Source organism: Myiozetetes cayanensis, unplaced genomic scaffold (assembly GCF_022539395.1).
Source record: "Myiozetetes cayanensis isolate MyiCay16 unplaced genomic scaffold, myiCay2020 scf5-8, whole genome shotgun sequence".
Taxonomy (NCBI): Eukaryota; Metazoa; Chordata; class Aves; order Passeriformes; family Tyrannidae; genus Myiozetetes; species Myiozetetes cayanensis.
In genome coordinates, this window is record NW_026087742.1 from 49,486,343 (window position 1) to 49,509,883 (window position 23,541).

General features: G+C 37.8%; 1 protein-coding gene across 4 annotated transcripts in view; it reads left to right on the forward strand.

The window, feature by feature from the left end:
- Positions 1-8,900, forward strand: part of NBEA (neurobeachin) — a 470,259-nt gene extending 461,359 nt beyond the window's left edge. For all 4 annotated transcript variants that reach the window (XM_050332434.1, XM_050332435.1, XM_050332438.1 and 1 more), the window contains 4 exons: positions 512-613; positions 3,584-3,780; positions 4,526-4,677; positions 7,123-8,900. In XM_050332434.1, the coding sequence (XP_050188391.1) occupies positions 512-613; positions 3,584-3,780; positions 4,526-4,677; positions 7,123-7,213 (542 nt within the window). In that variant the 3' untranslated portion in view covers positions 7,214-8,900. The remainder of the gene's footprint in view (positions 1-511; positions 614-3,583; positions 3,781-4,525; positions 4,678-7,122) is intronic.
- Positions 8,901-23,541: the final 14,641 nt, after the last annotated feature.

A 23,541-nucleotide genomic window follows, 5' to 3' on the forward strand; every position in this document is an offset into this window, starting at 1 on the left:
ATCCATTTTTACACATATTTTAATCTGTAAGCATTCCCAGTGTCTCTGAATCAATATTATCTATACAACAGCAGTATGTTTCTAGTACAGTGCTGTTCCTCCTCTCTTCTTTTCCCGCCCCCAGTTTCATGAAACAAATTATGATCATTAATATAGGAACATCCTCAGCTCATACTGCTCTTCAGGTTCATAGCAGAAGTCTGAAGACATATATGTCCAACAGTAGACCTTACATTACAGCTGTTTGTAATACCACCACACTTTGTGTTCTTTTAATTAATTCATTAATGCATTGGAAAGTTGTTCTTATGAAACTTTATGCTACCTGAATATATTTTGCTCATTATGCTAACTATGAGATATTTATTCACACTACACCTCTCTTTGGTGCTTATTGATTATATCAGCAAATTATATCAAAGTTCTTTTGTTGATAAACCAGGTCTGATTTGGCATTCACTGTTGTTTTCTTTTTCTTGTTCTTCTCACTTTTTTTTTTTTTTTTTAACAGGTGATTATCCAGCTCCTCGCGCTGTTCTAACTGGCCACGACCATGAAGTTGTCTGTGTGTCGGTCTGTGCAGAGCTGGGTCTTGTTATCAGTGGTGCTAAAGGTCAGAAATGTTTTTATGATTTAAATCTTAACATAGAATCTTTTTTAGTGGGACTTCTTAGACTTTCTGCACACCAGATATACTTTAATCATCCAAAGTAATCTGTACTAAGGCATGTTGCAATTCTGGGGGAACCTGAAGCAGTTTACTCTGAAAATTATTATTTACCATCTGTACTTGTGAGTTTAGATACAAAGTAAACTGTTCATTCCTTCCAACTATCAGTCTTTGCAACTATTCCCCCAGTTCTGGAAGGTTATTTTATAAAAATGTGTGCAATAATTCTAATGACATGTAGTGATTTTTAGGAAACCTATAGATAGAGATATGTATTTTGAGGAGGTCCAACTCCAAGTTCTCTACTCAGATCTTAGATGAATGGTTGGTTGTAGCACCGACCTCACTTTCCAGGGCAGCAGGATCAGTTTGTTTAGCTTTGGATCTGTGTACATTTTATCCAGTAGGGGTTTTTTTTGCAGTGATTTCTAAATAATAATGAGCAACTGCAGGTTTCTTGTTACCTCTCTTAATATTTTTCAGTCATCTGTTCACACTTTCTCATTGTTATGCATGAAATCCAGAGTATCCAAAAATTGCTAATACAAGTGTCCAAAAACTTTCCAAACCCGCAGCAGTCTCCTGTATAACTGGTAATCAATGTAAATAAAGCACCAGCCTCAATGAGTGTCTGCTTCACCCTTCCTTACTCTGTTTCTCCTTGGTTTTTTATATTTTACTTGTTTTACCCATCTTCTCCTCTTCCCCATTAATTCCAAGTTCACTTTTCTCCCCTACTGCTCTCTCTCGTTCAACTTTTTAATTTGCCAAATTGCATGTCTCTTTTCCTTTCCTATTTGCCTCTCCCTCCATCCATTTTTCTCTTAGTTTCTTTTGTGCTACATTATCTCTTCTCCCTTCGTTTCCTTTCTGTGCATTACCCTTGTCCTTCCTTAGTGTTCTTTCTTTATATATTTTCCTGTCTCATTTCCACTCTACTGCAACATCCACATCCAGTGACTTGCTTTCTCTGTCTACACTAAGGCCTGTTTTTTTCATCCCCATAGATATCTTTGTACTCCTTTTTTAAAAGTTTGCTACTTCTGAGGGTAAGAAGAAGGTGATACTTGCTCTGCTGCCTTTTGCTCACAGCTGAGCTCCTGGGTTATTTTTTTTATACTGCCTTGGAGCTCAACATTTATTTTCAAAGCTGAGTGTGAAACTTTTGAGTAAAGCCATTTTTAACAGGAAATCCTAATGGGTCATTAACTCTAGTAATGGCATACTACATAACAGTCATAGGCAAAGTCAAAACATTTGGGAAAAAAATGTACAGTGATGCTGATCCTAGAATTTTTTTCTTGCATCACTGCTATTTCTTACCCTTTAAAGCAGCTTCATACACTCTTGCTGCCATAATAGTCTACTCTTTCAACTACCTTTTTATAAATTTCCTCTTCTTAAAATAGATGGAATCTGTACTCTGTTACCTTCTGCTTTATTAAGTGTGTGATGATTTGGTAACTTACACATTTTTAGAGATAAAGGCTGATGGAGAACCAAAGACTTTTAAATCAAATTCAGAATATATTTGTAATTGATCAAGAGAAATGGAGGCCCACTCTGTCTCCTGAGGTACTCTTCTTATGTTCTTCCTCTTGAAACTAGTCTGTATAAAAAATGCAGAGAGAAAAGATTTTTTTTTCTTTATTGCTGTTTTCCAAGAGATGCCCTTTTTAAAGCTTCTTCTTCAGTTCTGTTCTTTCCAGTCTTTTCCAGTTTCTTAGACTGTATCTCATGGTAGAGCTGCATTGCCCTGCCATCCTGCCTGAGTGCAGCCTGTGCTTCCTGGTAGGCAGCTGTTCCTCTGGAGCTGGCTGTGGTACTGTGATAACATGCACAGCACTCAAGAACCTGCTGAGGCAGGGATGCACCAAATATAAGACTCCTCTGAGGAAAATCCTGTGCATCAGGTTGATTTTTGCATGTTCTTACCCAACAAACCCAAAATAGAGTGGTCAGTCTGTATGGCCTTACGATAGCATCCTAAATCGGATGTGCCTTTTTGTGTCCATGACAACTCAGCTGTGAAGGTATTACACTTTTCATTGGAAAAATCTAACAAGATAATTAATCTAAACGTGGAGGCATCATTTCCTGTAACATTCTGGCACTTTAGTATTTCCAAAGCTGAAACTCACCTATTTGAGAAAATAAATTAATTCCATTGCAGTGGTACCCCATGGACATAGCCAAGCTTGAGGTCCCTCTGCGTCAAACTTTATGCAAACACAGATAAAATCATGTTTCCATAGGGTTCACAGATTAATTCACTGATGCTGTGATTCATTCTACCTGCTTTGTAAATTTCAGAGAAGTTAGAAGGGCTTAATATGGGGTGGCTGAATCTACCAATATGATTTTACTTTAAGGGTCATAAGCCAGTTGGATAAGGAAGAGATTAGCGTGCTGCCCATCATATCCTGTGATTCATAAAAGAAATAATTAGTGTTTACTGTGACTCATGACAGTTATCAGAGAATACACTCTTTTTCTTAGTCTGTAGGAGAAATATGCAGTAATACAATCATATGCCCTCTGGGAGTTGCTCCTACTAGTCACTGATAGAGCCCCATCTGTTTAATTTGATTGGACAGGCTAAAAAGAGTTCATGTTGTTGGAGAAAATCAGTAAGACTGAGACTTCTGAATGCTTGGAAACAGGAAAGAGTATTTTAAAAGATAGATCAATGAAAACTACTACCACTTTTAGGCGTGTTGTATCTATTTTCTTGATATACTAGCTCTTACATTTCCTTTCCTGTTGCATGTTTTAAATTCTTTGAGCAAACATTGCAACTTTTCATATCTCATATGCAGGACTAACGTGATATAAATGTGTATTATGCATTCTCTTTGTGCACAGAGATTGTATAAGCAGCAAATGTATGATATATTATGTTTTCATATACAGAAGGTCCTTGCCTAGTACACACAATTACTGGAGATTTGCTGAGAGCCCTGGAAGGAACAGAAAACTGCTTGTATCCTCGCCTAATTTCAGTATCTAGTGAAGGTCACTGCATCATCTACTATGAACGAGGACGGTTCAGCAATTTCAGCATTAATGGCAAACTCTTAGCTCAGATGGAGATCAATGATTCAACCAGGGTAAATCTAAATGCAAACAAACATTTTTTGTGTGTCGTCTTTATTTATTAAAATAAATTGAATTTATACGCTATACGGTTTAAAGGTAATCATGTATGTAAAATTGCTGCCTTCTGGTTAAGTCATTCAAATACATATTCTTTCATCACCATCTCCAAATACAAAAATGCACTGAGCTTTTACAGAGTAAATAAGAAGAAATAGTCTGTGATCCCACACAATTCCTAGAATTTTTACTTGGAATTAAATTTCAGTGGGAAATATGTCTTTGAAACAAAATGCTCTAAAAAGACTTCATTTTTCATTTATTAGCCAAGGCATGAGTTTATGCCTTCAGGACTCTGCTCTCTCACTAGCAATTGAAACAGCATTAAGAATGCAGATCACTGCTCTGCTTTAGATGTTAGTGATGGCACCAAGTATTGTAGAACAAACTATGCTATGTAGTAATGTTATGTGCTGAACTCAAGTATTGGCAGATTCAGCTAAACAGCTTTTTTGTTATATATCATGTTTAAAAACATACAATTGTTTTATTTTGAATGGATTTGGATTTATTTAAAATCCAAAATTTGGTGGTTTGTTTTCTGACTGGGGAGAAAGAGGATTGGGACCCTTTTCCTTGAAATTTAAAGTGGATAGAGCGTAAGAGATGTTTATAGGTCAATTAATTTTTTTTTTTAATATTGAGACAATATCCACAAAAGCTAACTGTGTGCTTGGGATTTGTCTTTTTCTCCTGAAGGCCATCCTCCTGAGCAGTGATGGGCAGAACCTGGTGACAGGAGGAGACAACGGTGTAGTGGAAGTATGGCAGGCTTGTGACTTCAAGCAGCTCTATATTTACCCTGGCTGTGATGCTGGCATAAGAGCTATGGATCTGTCTCATGATCAGAGGTGAATTTAACTTTCATATTTGTATGTAAATGCTAAAATTTCACAAAGTATACATCTTCCTGTACTTTAAGTTATGAATTTATTGTATGCAGTCTTTAACAGGGTATGTAAAAAAACATTATCCCCATTGTTATCTTGTTGATTTATCTGACTCAACACTTCCTCTGATCCTTGAGTCTCATAATACAAGCGCTTAACATTAAGATGAGATCTTATATCACTGAAGTCAGTAAGCCAGACACTCAGACAGCAAAATATGGCTAAAATTTCATTAACTGAAGAACATAGGAATAGTCAGACTGGATCAGAGTGCAGTAGTACCTATTAACCAATGCTTGAAAAAAACAATTACAAAAGTTTGTGGTACTTTTCTGATTTTCAGGCATGTAGAACTTGAGAACTTCTTGGGGTTGCATCTAGCTCATAATGTGTAACATTATCAGTGGATTGATCCACGAGGGTTGAGTATGGTCCTTTCCTTTAACCTTCCTGAGCAATGGAGATGCACTGTACAGGCCTAGATTTTTGCAGTACTGGTGTGGCACTGAGATGCCCATGGTCAATGTACAAGATACATGCATAGAGTCCTTCCGTCTTCTACTGTGATTATAATGTAAACCTATATGTTGCATTTATGCAGTTATGAGTGGGTTTTTTGTTTGCATCGTGCATCAGTTTTGTATTCCTTATCAATATACAAAGTCATGCAAAGAATTCCCAGGATATTAGAAAAATCATACAGCATTCATTTAAGTTAGTTTTTCTTACACTTTTCAGCTTTCCTATCCATTTTGTGAAGCAACAAATACACCTTTAAGCAAAATAGGTATCTAATTTACTCGGGTATGCATAGGTGACTTGAAACAATTTTTTTTTGCCTCAAACTTATTGAAATTAACTTACAGGAAGAAACCTGTTTGCTTCTAGAGCTTTGCCAGTTTATATGTACATCATATATTCTGATTTGTTCAAAGGGATTTATTACACTGAAAAAAATTCCAGCTAGCCAATTTTCTCCATCCCTTATTGCAATACAAGGCTAGGAAGCCCCATCTGTACAAAATGCTTTAAGGACCTGCTTAGCTTTAGTCACATAATTAAGCAGCGAATGGTTTTTGTGTGGTTTCATAGCAGTGGTGCTAGACATCTTATCCAATATTTAAACTCAGCTACCAGAATTAGATTTGGAATAACTGGAAAATCACCTCAGCTATTGCTACCAGAACAACATAAATCTGGGGCTACATTTCAATATGAAGCTTTTTAGGAGTACTAGGATGTGATTAGCTTATGATTAAGGGAGCAGTTCAATTATCTTCACAGAGGCATCTCATTATGGCTGGGAGGCCCTAGGATATCCAGCTGATCCCAGCTGCAGCCCCAAGTGTAGAGAGCTCCACATGTCCTGTGTCCCAGCTGCCAGCCAGCATAGACATGTCAGCCATCCTGGGTCACCTCTAGTGTCATGAGATACCTGAAATTATGTAGCTGGGTTCTAAAACATCTGAACGAAAGTGTTTTCACACAGGTGTCTTCTCGTGAACTAGAGGAATAAGTTTCTGAAATAAAGGGGTGATTTATTTGCTACAACCTATGGAATCTAAAAGATAATTAAGCTCATCCTAAAGTAAGTGTCTAGTGACCTGTAGACAGTTGATCTCAGGCTGCACTGAAGGGCCTAATTTGATTGTCTACCAATAGCCACTTAATACTGTTTGAGATACCTCAGTGGTCTGAGGTGCATGTCTTGGTTTACATATGGTAAAGGACATAGTGAAGACACACACCCTTCTGGAGAGGTAGCTGGAATCAAGGCAGGACACATGAGACCATCTCAAATGACATTATTCTGGAACACCTCTCCTCAAAGACAGGCTGAGAGAGTTAAGGTTGTTCAGCTTGGAGAAAATTTAACTTTAGGGAGACCTCATTGTGACCTTTCAGTGCTTAAAGGGGGCTTACAAGAAGGAGGGAGAGTAACTTTTTACTTGGGCACAGATAGGACAAGGAGGGACAGTTTTAACCTAAAAAGATAAATTTAGATTAGATATTAGGAAGAAGTTCTTAGAGGGTGGTGAGACACTGGAACAAGTTGCCCAGAGAAGCTGTGGATGCCCCATTCCTGGAAATGTTCAAGGCCAGTTTGGATGGGGTCCTGGGAAACTAGATTCTATGATTCTAAGATTCTTTGATTTTAACTATGTGAAGGTGAATGAATGGACCTCTAATCTCCCTTGACCAGAATGGCAACATGGAAGTTTGGCTCATATGTCAACACCTAAATGTAGGATCTCCATTGCAAACTGAATCCCACCCATGATCTTAATCTTCAGACAGTGTTGCAAAAAGCGCCTTGTTCTTTTAGCTATTTTCACTGTTTATGATAAACTATCCCTCGGGAAGATAAAGGAGAATTAACATCACCATCTTTGATATCTTTTTCAGAACTCTGATTACTGGCATGGCTTCTGGAAGCATCGTAGCTTTTAACATAGATTTTAACCGGTGGCATTATGAACATCAGAACAGATACTGAAACTGAATGAAGAACTGAAAGCCCAGGTAAAGCTGAGAGCACAAGTGCTGCAATGAAAGGTGTAGTCTCTGGTGGAAAACCACGTCTGCATTGACCTCCGTTGTACATTCCATTACACCCAGCAATAGCTGTACATTGTAGTCAGCAACCATTTTACTTTGTGTGTTTTTTCACAACTGAACACCAGCTGCTGAAAAGCCAGCTTGTATCATGTAAATTATATGAATTAGGAAATGTTTTGGTAATTATTTCATATATCTTTGTTTATTGAGAAAAGGTAGTAGGATGCGCCACAAGAGACTTTTGAAAATTCTGGGGAATCTTGTGTCCAGTTATTTCAATGTTTAGGCTTTGAACCTAACATGCATCCCATCTCCAGCCTCTTTTCAAGCTGAGATTAAAAAAAATATGTTTGATACTTTGTACATCAGATGCACATCTTAACTTTAAAGGGATACTTTTGTAAAAGTAAAACCTTGTATAAAGAACAAAACTGTTTCTTAATTTTATTGTGGAGTTACAACTTGCATGTACTTTAAACCTGATGTCTTGAAGGAACAGGTGCGTTCACACAAATCAGACTGGAGATCTGCCTAAGGGTACAGCTTGTTTTAAAGGGTTGAATTTGGGAGCAAACAGTAATTTTGACATTTCTACCCACACATGTTTTTCACTTTTTGAATCTAAAGTTTACCCCTATGAAGTGGAGTTCTGCTCATGAAGCATTTGGATAAAAAGCCATCATTTGCCATATTTATACTTTATACAATAGAAATTAATTTCCTCCCTTTTAAATTCAAAAACTAGACAGAAAGGGAGCAAAGAGGGAAGTTCAGTTTAATACTTTGTAATGCTTAAAGACTCCCAGTACAGACAAAGTGCTATACTTCTGGATTATTAATATTTGGCCTACAAATCACAGGCAAGAGAACCCCCATTGATTTTTTACCTTATTTTTCCTCTAAGGAGCTGAGCCTTAGCTTCATTGTAAAGGTGACTGAGGTTGTTCTTTTCAGTTCTTCTGAAAATCTCACCTGAAACCACTCAGATTAAGGCACTTCATCTTTTACAATGCTGTAATGATAATTATCGGAATAATTTTCTGCACATTGTACTGATCAAATTACACACCCAGGGGTATATACACTTTAATTCATGTTTCTTCTTTGTATATTTGGTGACTGTATTGTCATAGATGTACATATTGTGTCGGTAGGGCTATGAGGCATGTAACAGGAATGTAATTTTCTCAGAATTTACACTCACTTGCAGTCATTTATTTAAAAAGATAATGGATTCTTTGTATTGGCACTTTGCACCAGAAACATATCATTATTTATTGATGTGATTACTTATTTGTTATCCACCTTGTATTAGTAAGTTTAGCACTAAATTTCCTTCTTCATTGTTGTTTGTATTTATAAGGTTTGGCAATCATGGGGATCAGCGTAATGATTAAGTTATTCATCACCTGTCTGTAAGCAATATCTTGAGTTTGTAGCTTAGAATTGGGAGACTATTGAACATCTGGAAGACAAGTTCATTTCATCTTGAGATCATGGTGAAATATTTTGGATATATAAATTCCTTAAGCTATTGTAACCATGTTTTATTGCAAAGATGTAAAATATGCCAGATGTGTGTGAGTTGGAAATCAAAACGAAAAATAAAATATGCAAAGAATTCAGGGATTGCTTTTCATTTCAATAAACTTTTTGTCAAAACATTCACATTATCATTAGGAACAAACAATTATTTTAAGAAGTCCTTACTGACATGCCAAGTGTATGCCAAAAATTATGCACGTCTGGGTGGTTGTATTTCCTAGGGTTTCAGGAAAAGAAATGAAGGTTACGGAGTTACAAGTCTTTTGATTGGCAGTACATGAAGAGAAGCTACTAAAGATACTTTGTTCAGAAGAAGTGAAAAATCAAAGCCTTTAAGGGTTATTTAGGATTCTTGTGAGCAGACAATATTCTTATATAATAGACCTTGCAGAGAGCAAAGATCTACTGAGACCAGTTTTGGATATCTCTCAATATCTAATAAGATGCAATAAATTTAATCTTATTTTGGGCATTGAAGGTTAGATATCTACAGTGTCTGCATAGCAAGACAAAACAGGTGGGATAAATTGTCTTTTGGAAGTGCTGAGGTCCGGGCAAAGATTACAGCAAGTAAGTGGAGATAGATATATGTCTGAAAGTCAGATGTCTATGTTAAGGTAGCAATTGTAAGCAAAATACTTTCCTCATAAGTAGAAAACTCCCAAATTTTCTAATTCTTGATAACAGAATAGCAACCAACACTGCAATTTGTTGCCCAACATATTGCCTTTACATTTAGAAGGACTGTTCTTTAAATATTTATCAAAACGAACTAAAGCCAATGCTTGAGAACCTTATTAGAATACATTATATGTTTTAGCAGATACTGTTTGATACTTTTGAATATGGAATAACCTAAACTGATTATTTTGGAGCTGGAGGAGATTTGGGGGAGGAGATGAGAGGATTGGTATGTTAATAGTATCATGAGAAGCAGTTTATTGATATGTCACAATCTCCATTCCATCATTATACAAGTATCACCTGTAATTTCATATATTATTCGACAAATTGAGTTAAAGATGTGCCATTGCAATTAAACAAAAATGGATATTGTTATTATTTTAATTAATACTGTTGTTTTCATTAAGTCTCTCAGCATGATGTGAAACACAATTTAGTCAAAAATTAGAAGTTTTTATGCTCAAGCAAACCTTTATATGAGAAATTTGTCATGGGTTACAAAAACAAAAAAGAAATCCCACTGTATTGTATTCACAGGTAGGGGTACCCAAACAAGATGGGCTCATAACAATAGTAGTAATGTATTGTTACCACTATTGCTGCTACTACTAGTACTACTACTACTATTACTACTACTACTACTATTAATGATGTGCCAACTCCATTATGGTTTAAGGTATAAAAATAGAATTTCCACAAAGACACTGGACAAGGAGAATGTATTAATGGGTTGGTATAGTTACATAGACCAACTTGATATAGTTTTTGTGGTAGGACACCCCTGCCACCTTTTACTCTCTGTTTAATTTCTATTTTTTAAGAAAAAAGATTGTATGATTGGGTCAGGATATTTAAATTCCTTTGTTGCATTTGTTGATTCATGTTAATTACATTAGTATAAACCTACCTGTTGCAGGGTCTTTTTTTGTAAACAGAAAATATACACAGATCTCCAATTTACATCATAAGTCTTTTCCAAAGCTTCAGCTGCCCATTTCTGTCACACAGTAAATCTAGTCTGAATTGCTTTTTTTCTCTATGGAAATTAGAGCTACTGATCCTGGGGAGTTTCTGAGAACTGCCTGTGGAACATGAAGCAGCTTTGACCAAACCAGTTAAATTCAATTAATCTCTCAGCTATGGATACGCAGCATTAAGGATAAAACTGTGCAACTAAGGTATGCCTACAATGCAAATAACGCACAGTTACTGGCTGTGTCTCTGCCAGTTCATCCTGGGTTAAGCACTTGCCATATAACCCATTGCCATACAGGAGAAACGATGCCACAGCTATGAGGTGTATTCCTTGTCCAGGTCCTTCCACTGTTGGAGGAAATGCTGCTTTCTCTACATGAGAATAATAAAATAAAAGCTTCTGCATATTTTCCCCAAGGAAAGACTAGTTAGACTCAATTTACTGGGAGAGCTTTGGATAAATAATGATTATGCTGATAGAGAATCTTGTGGGTTGTGCTTGTAGAGCTAAAAATGCTGCCTGTGAACAACAGTTGTGGTGAGTGCTTGTTATAATACAGTGCATCAACCCTGCTGACAAGCAAGCAGGATGTTTGAAGCAAGCCTTGTGCTCCCAGGGATGAAAGCATTTGAAGCAGACACAGGGAGCGAAAGGCTGACTTACGACAACAGCAAGAGAACCACCTCCTGATACAAGATGTCTAGTACATATAAATATTTCATTTGGATATTTATAGCTGGAGTTTATGCTCACATTTTTCAAGGATTTTACTGTGGACTGGTTTTATTTAGGCTTAGGTGTGGGGGTGTGTGTTACTTGCAAACCCTGAAAATGCATGGACTAAAGTTCGTATTTAAAGAAGAAAAAAGTACTGGAAATTTATATGTCTGTGCAGTACAGTTTATAGACTTTCTAACCCCAGTGATTATTTTTGCAACATCTACAGTTAATTTTCAATATCTAAAACTGACAAGAAAAACAAGTCCTGAGATTGCTTTCTTGTAGAGTTTATAAGCTGTGGTCATAGAATTAATTTACAGATGGATTTACATAGATGAAAATCTGCCAAACAGCTGAACTTAGTTTCCCTCTTAGTTCTCCTTAGGTCCCTCCATGGTGATATCATGCCTAAACCACACTACAGCTCCACGTTGTTAGCTAGAAGTAAGCTCTCTCTCAGTTGCACCCCATTTGCACAAAAAAGGACCTGGATAATTAACAGGTACCTATGTGCAAAATTTGGAGTCTGGAGTACATTTTATTCATGAAAGGATTGGCATAAGGGCTCTGTGTGCTTAAGTGTGCCACCATGACAAGACACCCTCAGCCTGGCACTCCTAATGTCAAGAAGAAAATATGCTCTTATGTACAAAACTAGGTAAAAAAAAAAATCTCTTCTGGTACCAGAAGACTACAGACAGCTAAAAGCTATCTGCACATGGGGATTTGACTTAAAAGTTTCATGTCTGTTTATACTTTGAAGGGACTTAGTCTTGGCAAGATGCTGCAATGACCAAGCCCTGTGGCAAAGTTAATTCTCATATCACAAGTGTGCAAATTTAAGAATGATGCACTTAGTTTCCCTCACTGAGTAGCAGAACTAGTCCCTGGCAGAAAAGGTAACAGAACAATTGAAAGTGCTCTTTCACTCCCACAGTACAGCTATGTGTATAAAACCAGTGCCTGTGGCTTTTCAGATACATCAGTTTGTACAGAGCTATCAAACAGGAAATAAAATAGTGCCTGGTGGCTAGTGTCCCTGCATTCACATCTTTCCAAATAATACTAGTAGAAAAAGGACTGTTTCAGTAGGAAGGCAGCAGCACGCTGGAAAGCAGCCAGGGGATTGGAGAAAAGTCAGAGGGATAGATTCCTCCTACAACAAAACACTGTGTCCATTTCTTCCAAATAGGCCTGAATAGACTGTCCCAGCTCTGCCCTGCAATGTCCTTTTTGTATCTCTTTCCTCTACAAAATCCTTCAATCCCTGTTGTTTTAACTTGCCATGAAGACCAGACTGTGAGTCAGATTATCTCTTTCCAGCAACTGTGTCCTTCCTGGTATTCTTGACATGCCCTCACTGCCCTCACTGGGCTCCAGAAAGCCCACACAAACCTCTTAATCAAGCTTCTTGATGTCCCCATGTGACATGCATGAGGTAAAAACCTGAAATGAAAAGGGTATCCTATCTTTCAGCTATCTATTGGTGCAGAACCAGTGGTCATATGGGAGTATTATTCTCCTAGTAATTAACACAAGTCAGGGCCCTTCTCTGACCCAAAGGTAAATGGCATGACAGCCTCTAGCCATGCTGCCAGACTCCTTAGGATCAGCCATTCCCCCATCCTAGCCCATGCACACTGCAGGATGTTGTTTAGACAGTTAATAAGTTTTATTAGACATTAATAAGTTAATGGTGTGCTAGCTACACCATGCAGATGAGCACAGCACAAAGCCCAAGCCTCCACCTTTCGTTGCTCGAGTTGCTAGATGTAGACAAGGCACCTGCAAGGAGCCCCCTGTGGGCTCCGTGACCATCGGTGTATCAACCGTATTACAGAGTCATGACAGATGGTGCTTGGAACTCATCGAAAAGTCCCCGCCACAAGTTTATGCACAAGAGTGCTTTATCCTTTTGGAGCACTACACCCTAAGACTGCAGCTATGTAGTCCTAAGCTTTTGGATCACTCAGTACAGCTATTGCAATAAAACACTTGAAAAGTGCTCAGCTCATTAAGACCTCTGGGATGCTTAGACCCACATTCCCCTTGTGTGTCGCCTTATGTATGCATATACATAAGCGAAGTAGAAGAGCTTCTACTCACTCTGTAGAGGTATGTGGTCAGGGCTCCTCCTTTGCTATTTCTCCATGAGCTCATTAAGACCAGCTTCAGATCCATGAAACTGGATGCCTTGAAAAGAGGTAATAAGTTCCAATCACCATGGCTATAGCTTCCTCTGTTGTCAGAGGCATAAGCCCTAACTAGGTAAGTTGCTCAGTGGTAAGAAGTTATCTCATGGGAGATGAGCCTGAGAGCCAGACACATCCTGTAGCACTTATGAATGTCAGGTGGAAAGGATTCTGCTGAGACATAAAACTCCAGACATGGATCATGTGCAGGAGCTGACTATAGATAGCATGTTCAAAATATTCGTTGTTCCATGTGGGCTATAATTAGTGTCCCAAAGGGTGCTGATCCTTCTTCACTGATGGATGATCTGGTCAGTACTCTAGTCAGGAATACCTGCAGAGTTTCATACCTGTCCATAATGTATGTGATAGAGCAACATACACACAAAGATTAAGGATCATGGTTTTCTGCAAAATGCAATCTGTTAATTGAGGAAGGGGTGGAAAGATGGGTTCTGATATATATAAGAATAAAAACTTGGAAAAAAAAAAAGAAAGATGGTTTGCCTGCAACTTTTCTTCAAGATAAGTTGCCTATAGCGTAATTTTCAGCCTACTACTCAACCCCTCTCTCTAAATATTTCTTTGTGTCCTAGGAGTTCTGGCACTCCTTTTGTCACCCTGTGTTAGCCATGGGGAGGAAAGGACCTCTGTGCCTTTCAGAGGCAATCATAGCACAAGTATGCATGAGTGTGTGCAAGGCCAATCAGTTATGGATCAGGCTTTTTGCCATTTATGGAACTTTTTAGCAATAAAGCAGGCCAAAATAAACAATGAAATTATTAAATCATAATGTTAGATAGTACCAAGTAGGAGAAACAGAGTAATGGACATTCTAGGACAAAATGAGGAGTCAATGCCCAAGTCAAAGTTCATTTTTTGTATATAAGGAAAACAAAATAAGGTATCACCACACATAATCCTACAGCAGACTGGGGATGTGCATAGGAGCCTTTCCAGATTGACAGATGCACCCAGTCATAAACCAGACTTTGAAGGGTAAAACACTTGTATTTATATTACCACCACTGAAATTATACTCAAATCTTCTTTTAAGAATCTAATATCTCTCTATATCTGGCCTGCAGACAATCAAATTACAGGACTGCAACTCCTGGAAATGTCCATTTCTAGGCACTTAATGTAGATCTACTTATAAGTGCATAAAACCTCCAGTCCTTCTTGCAGACTGCTTTTCTTTTCAGACATCAATGTTTGCAGAAATTTCTCTTATTCATATTTTCAGTAAAAGGCCTCCTCCTTAATAATGCTCTTTTCCACAATACTTTGCTGAAAAGATTTCTATACTTTCCATAAGAAATAGCATTGAAATAGAAACTATGCATGTTTCAGAAGATAACGGGCTAAAGAATAGGGAAACTTTAAGCAAGTATTAACGTAACTGCAAAACAGACCCACTGAAAGGCTTTTTTCAAAAGAAAACATTTGAAATCCAAGGTTAACAAGAAGTTTAGGAACTCAGAAACAAAACAAAACAAACAAACAAACAAACAAACAAAGGAAGTTTTCTGCAGGATTACAGCAGAAACAACCAGATTTTGGACATTGGAAATAACAACTACCTCTAGATATGCTGACATGGATGTGACTATTATTTCTTCATCGAAAGATTATGCAATATTAGTAAAATGTCTTTCAGTAAAGCATTGTTATTAAATTTACACATTTGTAAACTCATCAAAACTATTGAGTATATTTGTTACAAATTGTTTTGATAGCAAATAATCTCATTATTTTAATTAATTCATAAATTAATCACAAGCATGGGATCCTGTCAGGATGACAAGCCTCTTATAATTTGATTCACTTTTCCTTTTATTGTTTTGGCATATATTTTGTGTTTTAATCATTTTATAAAGAAAAAAACTGGAAAAGATCAATAAATCAAGAGACACCTCATCGATACGCTTTAAACTCTGAGGTAAATTACAGAATACACTGCCTTGAGACATCTTACATTAGCAGAAAATTTAGTCTCAAGCACATGAAAATTAAACAGTCCTTATTATTTAATTTATAATTTTCATGGAGCGACAGGTGAACTTAGACTATTTTCATTAAGAACTACTAGAATGATATAGTGCCACCTTTAAAGTCTCTCAGGTAATTTCTTTGCCTTGTGTAATATCCCAGGCTAGAGGGATTTCTACAAGGAGTCCTCAGCTCATTTCAGAGGACCAAAATACCACCAGTCATCAGGGAGAACAGACTCAGTTTGTCCTGGAGTTGAAGCACTGTTGTCTTCCTCTGGTTAATTCATGAATGGATGCGACTTAGCTTGACTGATTAATCGAACTGTTGTGAGACTCTCAAACAAGTCATTTGGAGAGAAACAAGGTGATCCCCTTGCATAGTGTCTGAGATAGGGTTTTCTTCCTACTGTGGTTTAATTCCGGCTGGCAACTAATTCCCACACAGCCACTTGCTCGCTAGGTCCTAGTCAGGTAGGGGAGAGAACTAGAAGACAAAAGTGAGAAAACACAGGAGCTGAGAAAAAGCCAGCTTAATAAAAATCAAAAAGCTGCACACACAAGCAAAGTAAAACAAGGAATTCATTCACCATTTTCCACCAGAAGTCAGGTGTTCAGACATCTCCAGGAGAATTCTGTTATGCATAACAGTGACTTGGAAGGTCATCACTCCAAATATCTTCCACTTCTTCCCCCACCTTTACAAGCTGAGCATGGTGTCCAGTGGTATGGGATATGCCTTTGGTCATTTGCAGACAGCCAGTCCCAACTGTGTGTTCTTTCAGTTTCTTTTGCACTCTCAGCACACTCTGGTGGGGTGAGAAGCAGAAAAGGCCTTGTCTCTATGCATACCCTGCTCAACAGTAAGGAAAACATCCCTGAACTATCAACACTGTTTCCATCACAAATCCAAAAACATAGCCTCACATTAGCTACTTTACAGAAAATGAACGAGTGCCAGTCAAAACGAGAATGCTCTTATAGACAAGTCTTTGTTTAAATAAAGCCTTTCACTACATTTCCTGAATTAAAGTAGTGGTGGGAAAAAAATGTGAGGAAAAAAACCTGTTCTTACAAAAAGGGGCAGAGATGTCAGCCAGGACAATGCTAAATGACACCATATCTTGAGGGGACACTGCAGCTGCACAGGCCCTTGTCTGTCTTCTGACACCCCATGTTTTGTTTCTATGGACTTTATTGATACAACATTGAAAAACAAGAATTGCTAAAGTCAAACCAAAGCACTTTCTCCTACTCAGAGACAGGGGTTGAATACTCCAAGTCCTGTTAATCTATGATGTAGAGACATCCAGAGCAGCCAGCAAACCTGAAAATGTCCCATATGTCTGAGATGTTCCTTACCATGACAGTGGGATAAGGCATTTTTTTTAAAAAATCTGAGGAAGGATTACTTGCAGAGCCACATGCTTGTTTTATTAAACCAAAGGCAAGAATACAAAATATTTTATGTGGGGAGACAAAATTTTATATCAAGTGGGCTGGGATCCCATAAAACATTGACAAATTAGTTACAAGGACTGATTTCGTGTTTGCATCCCAAACATGTTCAGTTTCCAGGTCAAAATGAGGAGAATTCCATTGACTGTCTCACTCCCAGCCTCCACACCTCCAGTGTCAGGTCAGACCACATTCCACATCTCCAGCAACAGCAGTGCCAGGAGAGGTTCTCAGTTACACCTGTGCTCCCCCGGGCCACAGGTGAAGCTGGAGGCAACAGAGGTGTAATCCCGGTGTGGTGGCAGGGCTGGATGGATGTTGCTGCCTGGATTCATTACACGATATGTTCTTGATGAGTGAGAGGCACCAGGTGCTCCCTGAAGAGATGTGACACCAATGGCCAACATGTGCCATGGCTGCAGAAGAGGGTTCTGAGTAAAATCATGTTACTTTACTGACAGCCTTTCTGCTCTTTCATTTCTAATTAATACCATACCAGTTTTTAATACCATACATGTTTAAAGCCAACACCACAAGAGAGTAGGGGAAGAGGACCCTGAGCTTCAAACACCTCCTCTGAGGGAGCCTTCTACCCAATCAAGGCAGGAAGAGAACAGTAATTCTGAGCGTAAGTTGGGGAAGTATATTAAAAAAGGTGTGTTCCTTGTGCATTGAACACTTCCTGGGGCTACCAGGGGCAGGAGAGGGACAACACCTACAGTACGCTTAAACCTTCATTTTCAGCTGGACCTCACCCTTGTTGGACTATGGCAGTTATGCATGTTATAGTACAGGTTGGCCTTTCAACCACGTATTAGAGCTTACTAAATAATAAAAAACAGCTTTCATGTATTTGCAGGCAACCAGCTAGCTCTTATAATAAGACTCATAAGAAGGTACTTAGTGGTTGACAGGAAAATATGTTACTGGGGAGAAACCCATGAAGATATAAAAAGAAATCTTATAAATGTCACCATGGATGAATATATAGAAACATTTTAGACAGAAGAATTTTACTCCAAAAAAAGAAGATAACTTTTGTTTTAATGAGCATCCTAAGTGACAGTGATGATGTATACTGACTGGAGATCTTTTGCATATGTTCTGTGAATGTCCAGAATAACACACAACTGGCAACAGACACTAATTAGAAAATGCATATGATCCTTTTGCAGCCTAAAGTAAGTCATTTGCAAGACTTGTTTAGGAGGCACTATGGTCACTCTTGTCTAACATTTTCTTCTCAATGAACTTTAAAATACTTCATCTTTAGTTTTTCAGTCTGATATTGGTCTTATTGCCTTTTGCCTTTTGGAGGGAAGAGATTTTACAAAAACCTTGGACTTTTTGAAATGCATCTCGTACAATTTTAAATAATTTCAACACAATGTGGTAGTAAGTGCAGTAAACATTATTTTCTGTGATAAAGTGGATTGTTGGAGTTACATGGAAATGAAAGAACCAGCTAGCTCAGTATTGGGGCAACAGAGCTGAATCAACTTTATTGGAAAATGGAGGATTTATATAGGGATTGGGAAGGAAGGTTCAGGAACATGGGAGGAGAATAGGAGGAGCATGCTAATCCTCCAACTAGGATTGGGTATAGGGAAATACATAAACATAGGGAGAACATACATATATATGAAGGGGTAAGGTAGTAACAGGGGAAAACAGGGATTGGTCGAGCTGCTGTGGCTCCACGAACTGTCCAATGGCAGCTGACACTGGCTCTTGAACACGATGTCCATGGCAACCACTCGCAACATGGTGACAAATGAAGCTGCAGCTCGAGGGCAATATCACACCTAAAATCCTTTACAACACAGGTTGTTTAACCACCATAATTATACTCCTTACAATTACAAAAACCACCTCCAACAGCGGATCTGCTCTGAGCATGGAAAAAAATTTTAAAAGTAAAAAATTATTTTCACGTGTAAAGTCACTTTTGAGAAGACTCTGGAACTTGAGGGGAATTTTATAGAAATATCTGCTATTTGTATATAGAGTACAGCTAAATAAGGTTTGGAACAACAACAGAAAAAAAGAAAGGTTTCATTAGCAACTGTTTTTTACCATTTACCACTTATCCATTTATTTGCTATTGAGAATTCTTCTATCAATTAGGCCTAAATTGGTGAGTGCAAACTACATCTAAATGTGCAACGTATATCACAGGATCCTCACTGTTCTGTATTCTCCAACAGTGTTCAGAAAACTCCAACAACCAATTTTAGCTCAAAACCATGTTTTTAATGAAACAATTTTAAACCTCAAGCTCATTTGAAATTCTACCTTTATTTATTTTACCTTTATTAGCATCTTTTGTGCAATCTTATTCATAATTATAAAATATATACTATATAATTCAGCAAAACAGAAAGAAGCTATGCTATATTCTGAGATGGTTATTGTTCAAAATAGCTGTTACTAGAGCAGTTACTATATCTAATTGTACCTAATAAGTGTAGCTCAACATCAGAAACAAGAATAAAAACAAAAGTATTTTTCTATTTGAGTGAGTTGTCTAAATTCGACAAGCCACATGTACTATTGAAAATACTTCAGTTCATGTCCTCTATTTTTGTTGGTCATGTACCCACAGCTGCAAAGATGTGCTTAGTATAACAATTTTTATTGAACAGGTATGTTTAAATGGTGCAAACATAAGCAACTTTTTTTAGCCAAGATCACTCAAATGTTGTAAAATCAGTAAATCTACCTTTATGACTGGCAGTTGACTAGAAAAACCCTGTTCTATCTTACTGATTCTACCATGGAAGTGCAAGGGTGATCAAATACTGTGAAATTTTCATGAAGTTTTTTGTATGATCTTTCAATACTATATTCTGTTGGTGAAGGTGATGGACTGGACAATTAAGAGAAGCAACACAGTCAACAAACTAGGATTGTCAGGCAGCAGGTAGAGAGAGTATATAGCTCTGATTTTCAAACGACTTTTCCTAGGAACACTAGATGTGCCAACAGGACTTGAACTGAGCAGCAACTAACTGAAAATAAATAACTGAACAGAAAATAAACACGGGGAACTGCAAGCACACAGCTAGGTGCTTTAACAACCCTATTTTCTTATGGGATATTGAGAGTGGACGACTCATTTATTAAAGCTTTTCCAAAGCCTTGATAAAAGCATTGTATTGTCCTCCTGTTAAAGCAAAGGAATCAAGGTGCCCTGCAGAAATCATACAAATCACTGCTGTTAAACATGTTCCTCCCTGAAGTAAGAATATCCAGATAAAAGAAACTGGAAGCAGCATCCCCCTCATCTGAGTAACACAAATGCTCCCAGCTTCCTAACAAGTAAGGCCATGTTGCTCGTAAGCACCCTATTAGCTCTGTCTTTCAAAGCCTTTTCTAGGGGGACTGCTGTGAAATTAGGGAAGAAAATAAAAATTCAGTTGTCATAACACCCTGAGTGAATCACCTGACTGAACTCTCTATCTTCAGAAACCAGTCACTGTAACTGTGAAGCTGGAGAGCCCACCTTCATGCCAGTTCCAGCTGATAAGTAGAAAGTGACACTTGGTAATGTTAGGCTAAATGCTTCTCAGAAAGCCCATATCTGAATTAACGAAAGACTAGATGCATTCCTTGATTTCGCTAACAAGTTCACTTTTCCTTATCTATCCACTACACTAAAAATCAATGTGTAACTGAGAATGCAAAGACTAAAGGGACTCAAGACACTTATTACACCAGACGTTTAAGCTCAGTGCTATTTACAGTAGAAAATTACACTTGCCTACAAGGTAACTGTGAGAAAATGTTTCTTGAAATTTTAAAATTGTTTCATACATTTCAAAAAATTATAGTCACCACACAGATATTACAGAAAAGAAGACTGATGGGTATTGAGATACGCAAAGGAGACATTTAGAATTGACTTGACCATTACCAAATCTAGTTTATAGTGATACACCGCCTTACAGGCCTGGTTAAATTCTAGAGGAACACACTTCATGGCAGCACTTATCTGTATATCACACTTGACACTTAATTTGTCATAGTTTTCTCTGTGTCTTCCAGCAGAGAAGACAACTAGGTTGAAGTCTGAATACCTAATAAAAGCCTGTTGTGACCCCCTGGATTAAATCATATAATCATTAGCATTTGAAGTGTAACATCTTAGTAAAAATGCCTCATGAAGACTGAAACTCAAAGCTTACCAATTCCTGCCTAGTGTGTCCCAAAATGAACTGATTCCCACTGAGGTAAGTCAGGTACAGAGTCTGTACATATGTTCCTGTCATGGAGCTATTTACCAGTACACAGATGGGTTTCAAGTCCATTGGTTGAGACATACTCTGCAAGGAAATGTACCCACTAAACCCAGCATATGTTGCACCCATTGCTTCAGTTGTATAAGATCAGATATCAAAATCTGTACATGCCACCCCAGGATGCCTTTGTTGTAAATGGAAATAAGTAAACATCCACTTGTGGAGACGGAGCCATTTGAACTATTGAGATACTCGTCTCATGTATATAAGATACCTAAGGAGAGAAATCTTTCTGTAGTAATACATACTTATTTCTCTCCACTAGTAACAAACACAGCCTGGGGTGACTGGTTCAGATGTAAATGCCTCACATCTCTACAGATTAAGGCATTACAAACTGGTATTTGTCCAGTCCTTCCTTTCCATTTGGTCCTGCCAAATTTGGACTCTCCCTGCCCTGCAGGTATGGCTTCTTCTCCCATCTGTCAAGTAAAATGAATCAGGAAGTGGAAAGAGATACCTTCTCCCCCCTTTTTGTACCCCACTATCTTCATTCTTGACTAGATCAGTTCTTTAGATATATTAAAGCTTAATCACACTGTCCAACCATCACCTCTCCGAGTTGTGTTACAGGTATCTCTAGAATAATGTTGAAGGAGATAATGTGTAGAAAGGTGGGAGGAGGAAGGGAGGAGGAATACAGAGGACCACAGGAGTGCAATGAGCTATAAAACCTGGCATACTCTTCAAAGAATAGGTTGTCCCTGCGAAGCACAACCTGAGGCACATGCTGTGTACAAAGAAATACATCTGGGAAGCATCTACTGCAAGTCATGAAAACACAAGGAGAGAGGTTTTTCTGATTGGATCTTGGTGACAGTGGTTTCAGCATAAGTTTCTGTTTCCTGGGCTTCTACGTGCCTGAAACTGTGATTTCTATCTGCATGTTGCAAATGAACAAATGGACTTGCATTTTACTGTATCCTGATTTGAATTAAGGATGATTTCATGCAACTTGCCTACAACAAAGAATTCCTCACACAGGATACAGTAAATTCAAACCACAAGGTGAGGGCTACAGGAATAAGTGGCAAACTAACCAATACCCTATTGAAGGTATTCAGTGAAGAGCTCAACAGTCCTCTATAAAAGGTGAGCAAGCAAGACTAAGGTCTGGAGATCAGGTGAAGTGCCTCCCAGGTACCAGCAATAGTCCAAAAAAATTCCCTAGTGTTTGAGGACTACACCTGGACCCAGAGATGTGTCCTTAGCTTGTGCAATTTCTGACAATTCAAGACTACAGGAATGTCTTAACAGACCAGGGAGTACAGTTTCCACAGCAGAAGTTTGCAGCCAGGGCTATTATCTGGGCAGAGGAAGGGAAAAGTGGACAGGAGAGAAGCCTCAGCATGTTGCAACACATCTGTGATGTAAGGAAAGGAGGCATATTAAAGGACAAAAATGAAGCTTACAACATTGTGCCCTAATGAGAAGTTGGAAAATAACATATATTGACTGTATTTTGTGTCTGCCTTTTAAACTCTGTTGGCTAATGAAGCATACAGCACCAACACTGTCTCAATTCCTGTTCCTTAGCTATGGAGCACAGATGTAGCAGAGTTAGAGACAAAACAGAATTAATTTACTAAATAATTTAACTGAGCAGGTTGAGTTAAGTAGATTACCACAAAATTAAATTCATTATAGTAAGTCGGCCTTACAGATACCACAAACACCTGCCTGAAATACCTGAGATACTCCACAGAGAACATTTCAAAATGTCCAATGAAACTGAAAAAACTGTCTTGTGTAAACTGTTGTGCATTTTACATTTTATTTGTTATACCATTTTTATTTTATTGTTGAGGAAAAGAAAACTGGTTATTAAAAACATTTGATTTCAGTCCAATGTTTTCTATAATTTTACTTTGTCAACAGATGGGAGGATATCTTCCAAACACATAATGGGTTTATCAGTTTTCAAATGTAATTGCTGCCAAATTTCTAATGTTAGAGTCTTCTCTCAGCTATAACATAGTGAAAAATACAAGAATTATATTGAAATTCGCAAATGTTTGGTATTTTGAATGAAACATAATTATTTAAAAATAGTATACTTGTATTATTGTGTATGTGCTGTCTGGTAATTAATTAGCAAGCGTTGTCATAAAAGTAAAATAATATTCATTAGGCAGAATGAGCTCCTGAATGGCTGTTGACTTTTGTTCTTAGTTAACTCTGATACAGAACTTTGTAAATGATGAAATGCAATATATCACATTTTCTAAGGTTGGTTTGGATTACACTACTGACATTTTATTACATATATATATATATATATATATAGCGCTGACCAGTTTTTAAAATTTTATGTAGTGTTTGTTTTGGAATGGAGGTAATTTCTGCAGTTATGGATTAGTAGTGCAGCTTGGCTTTTCCCACTCCCTGTTACCCCAGGC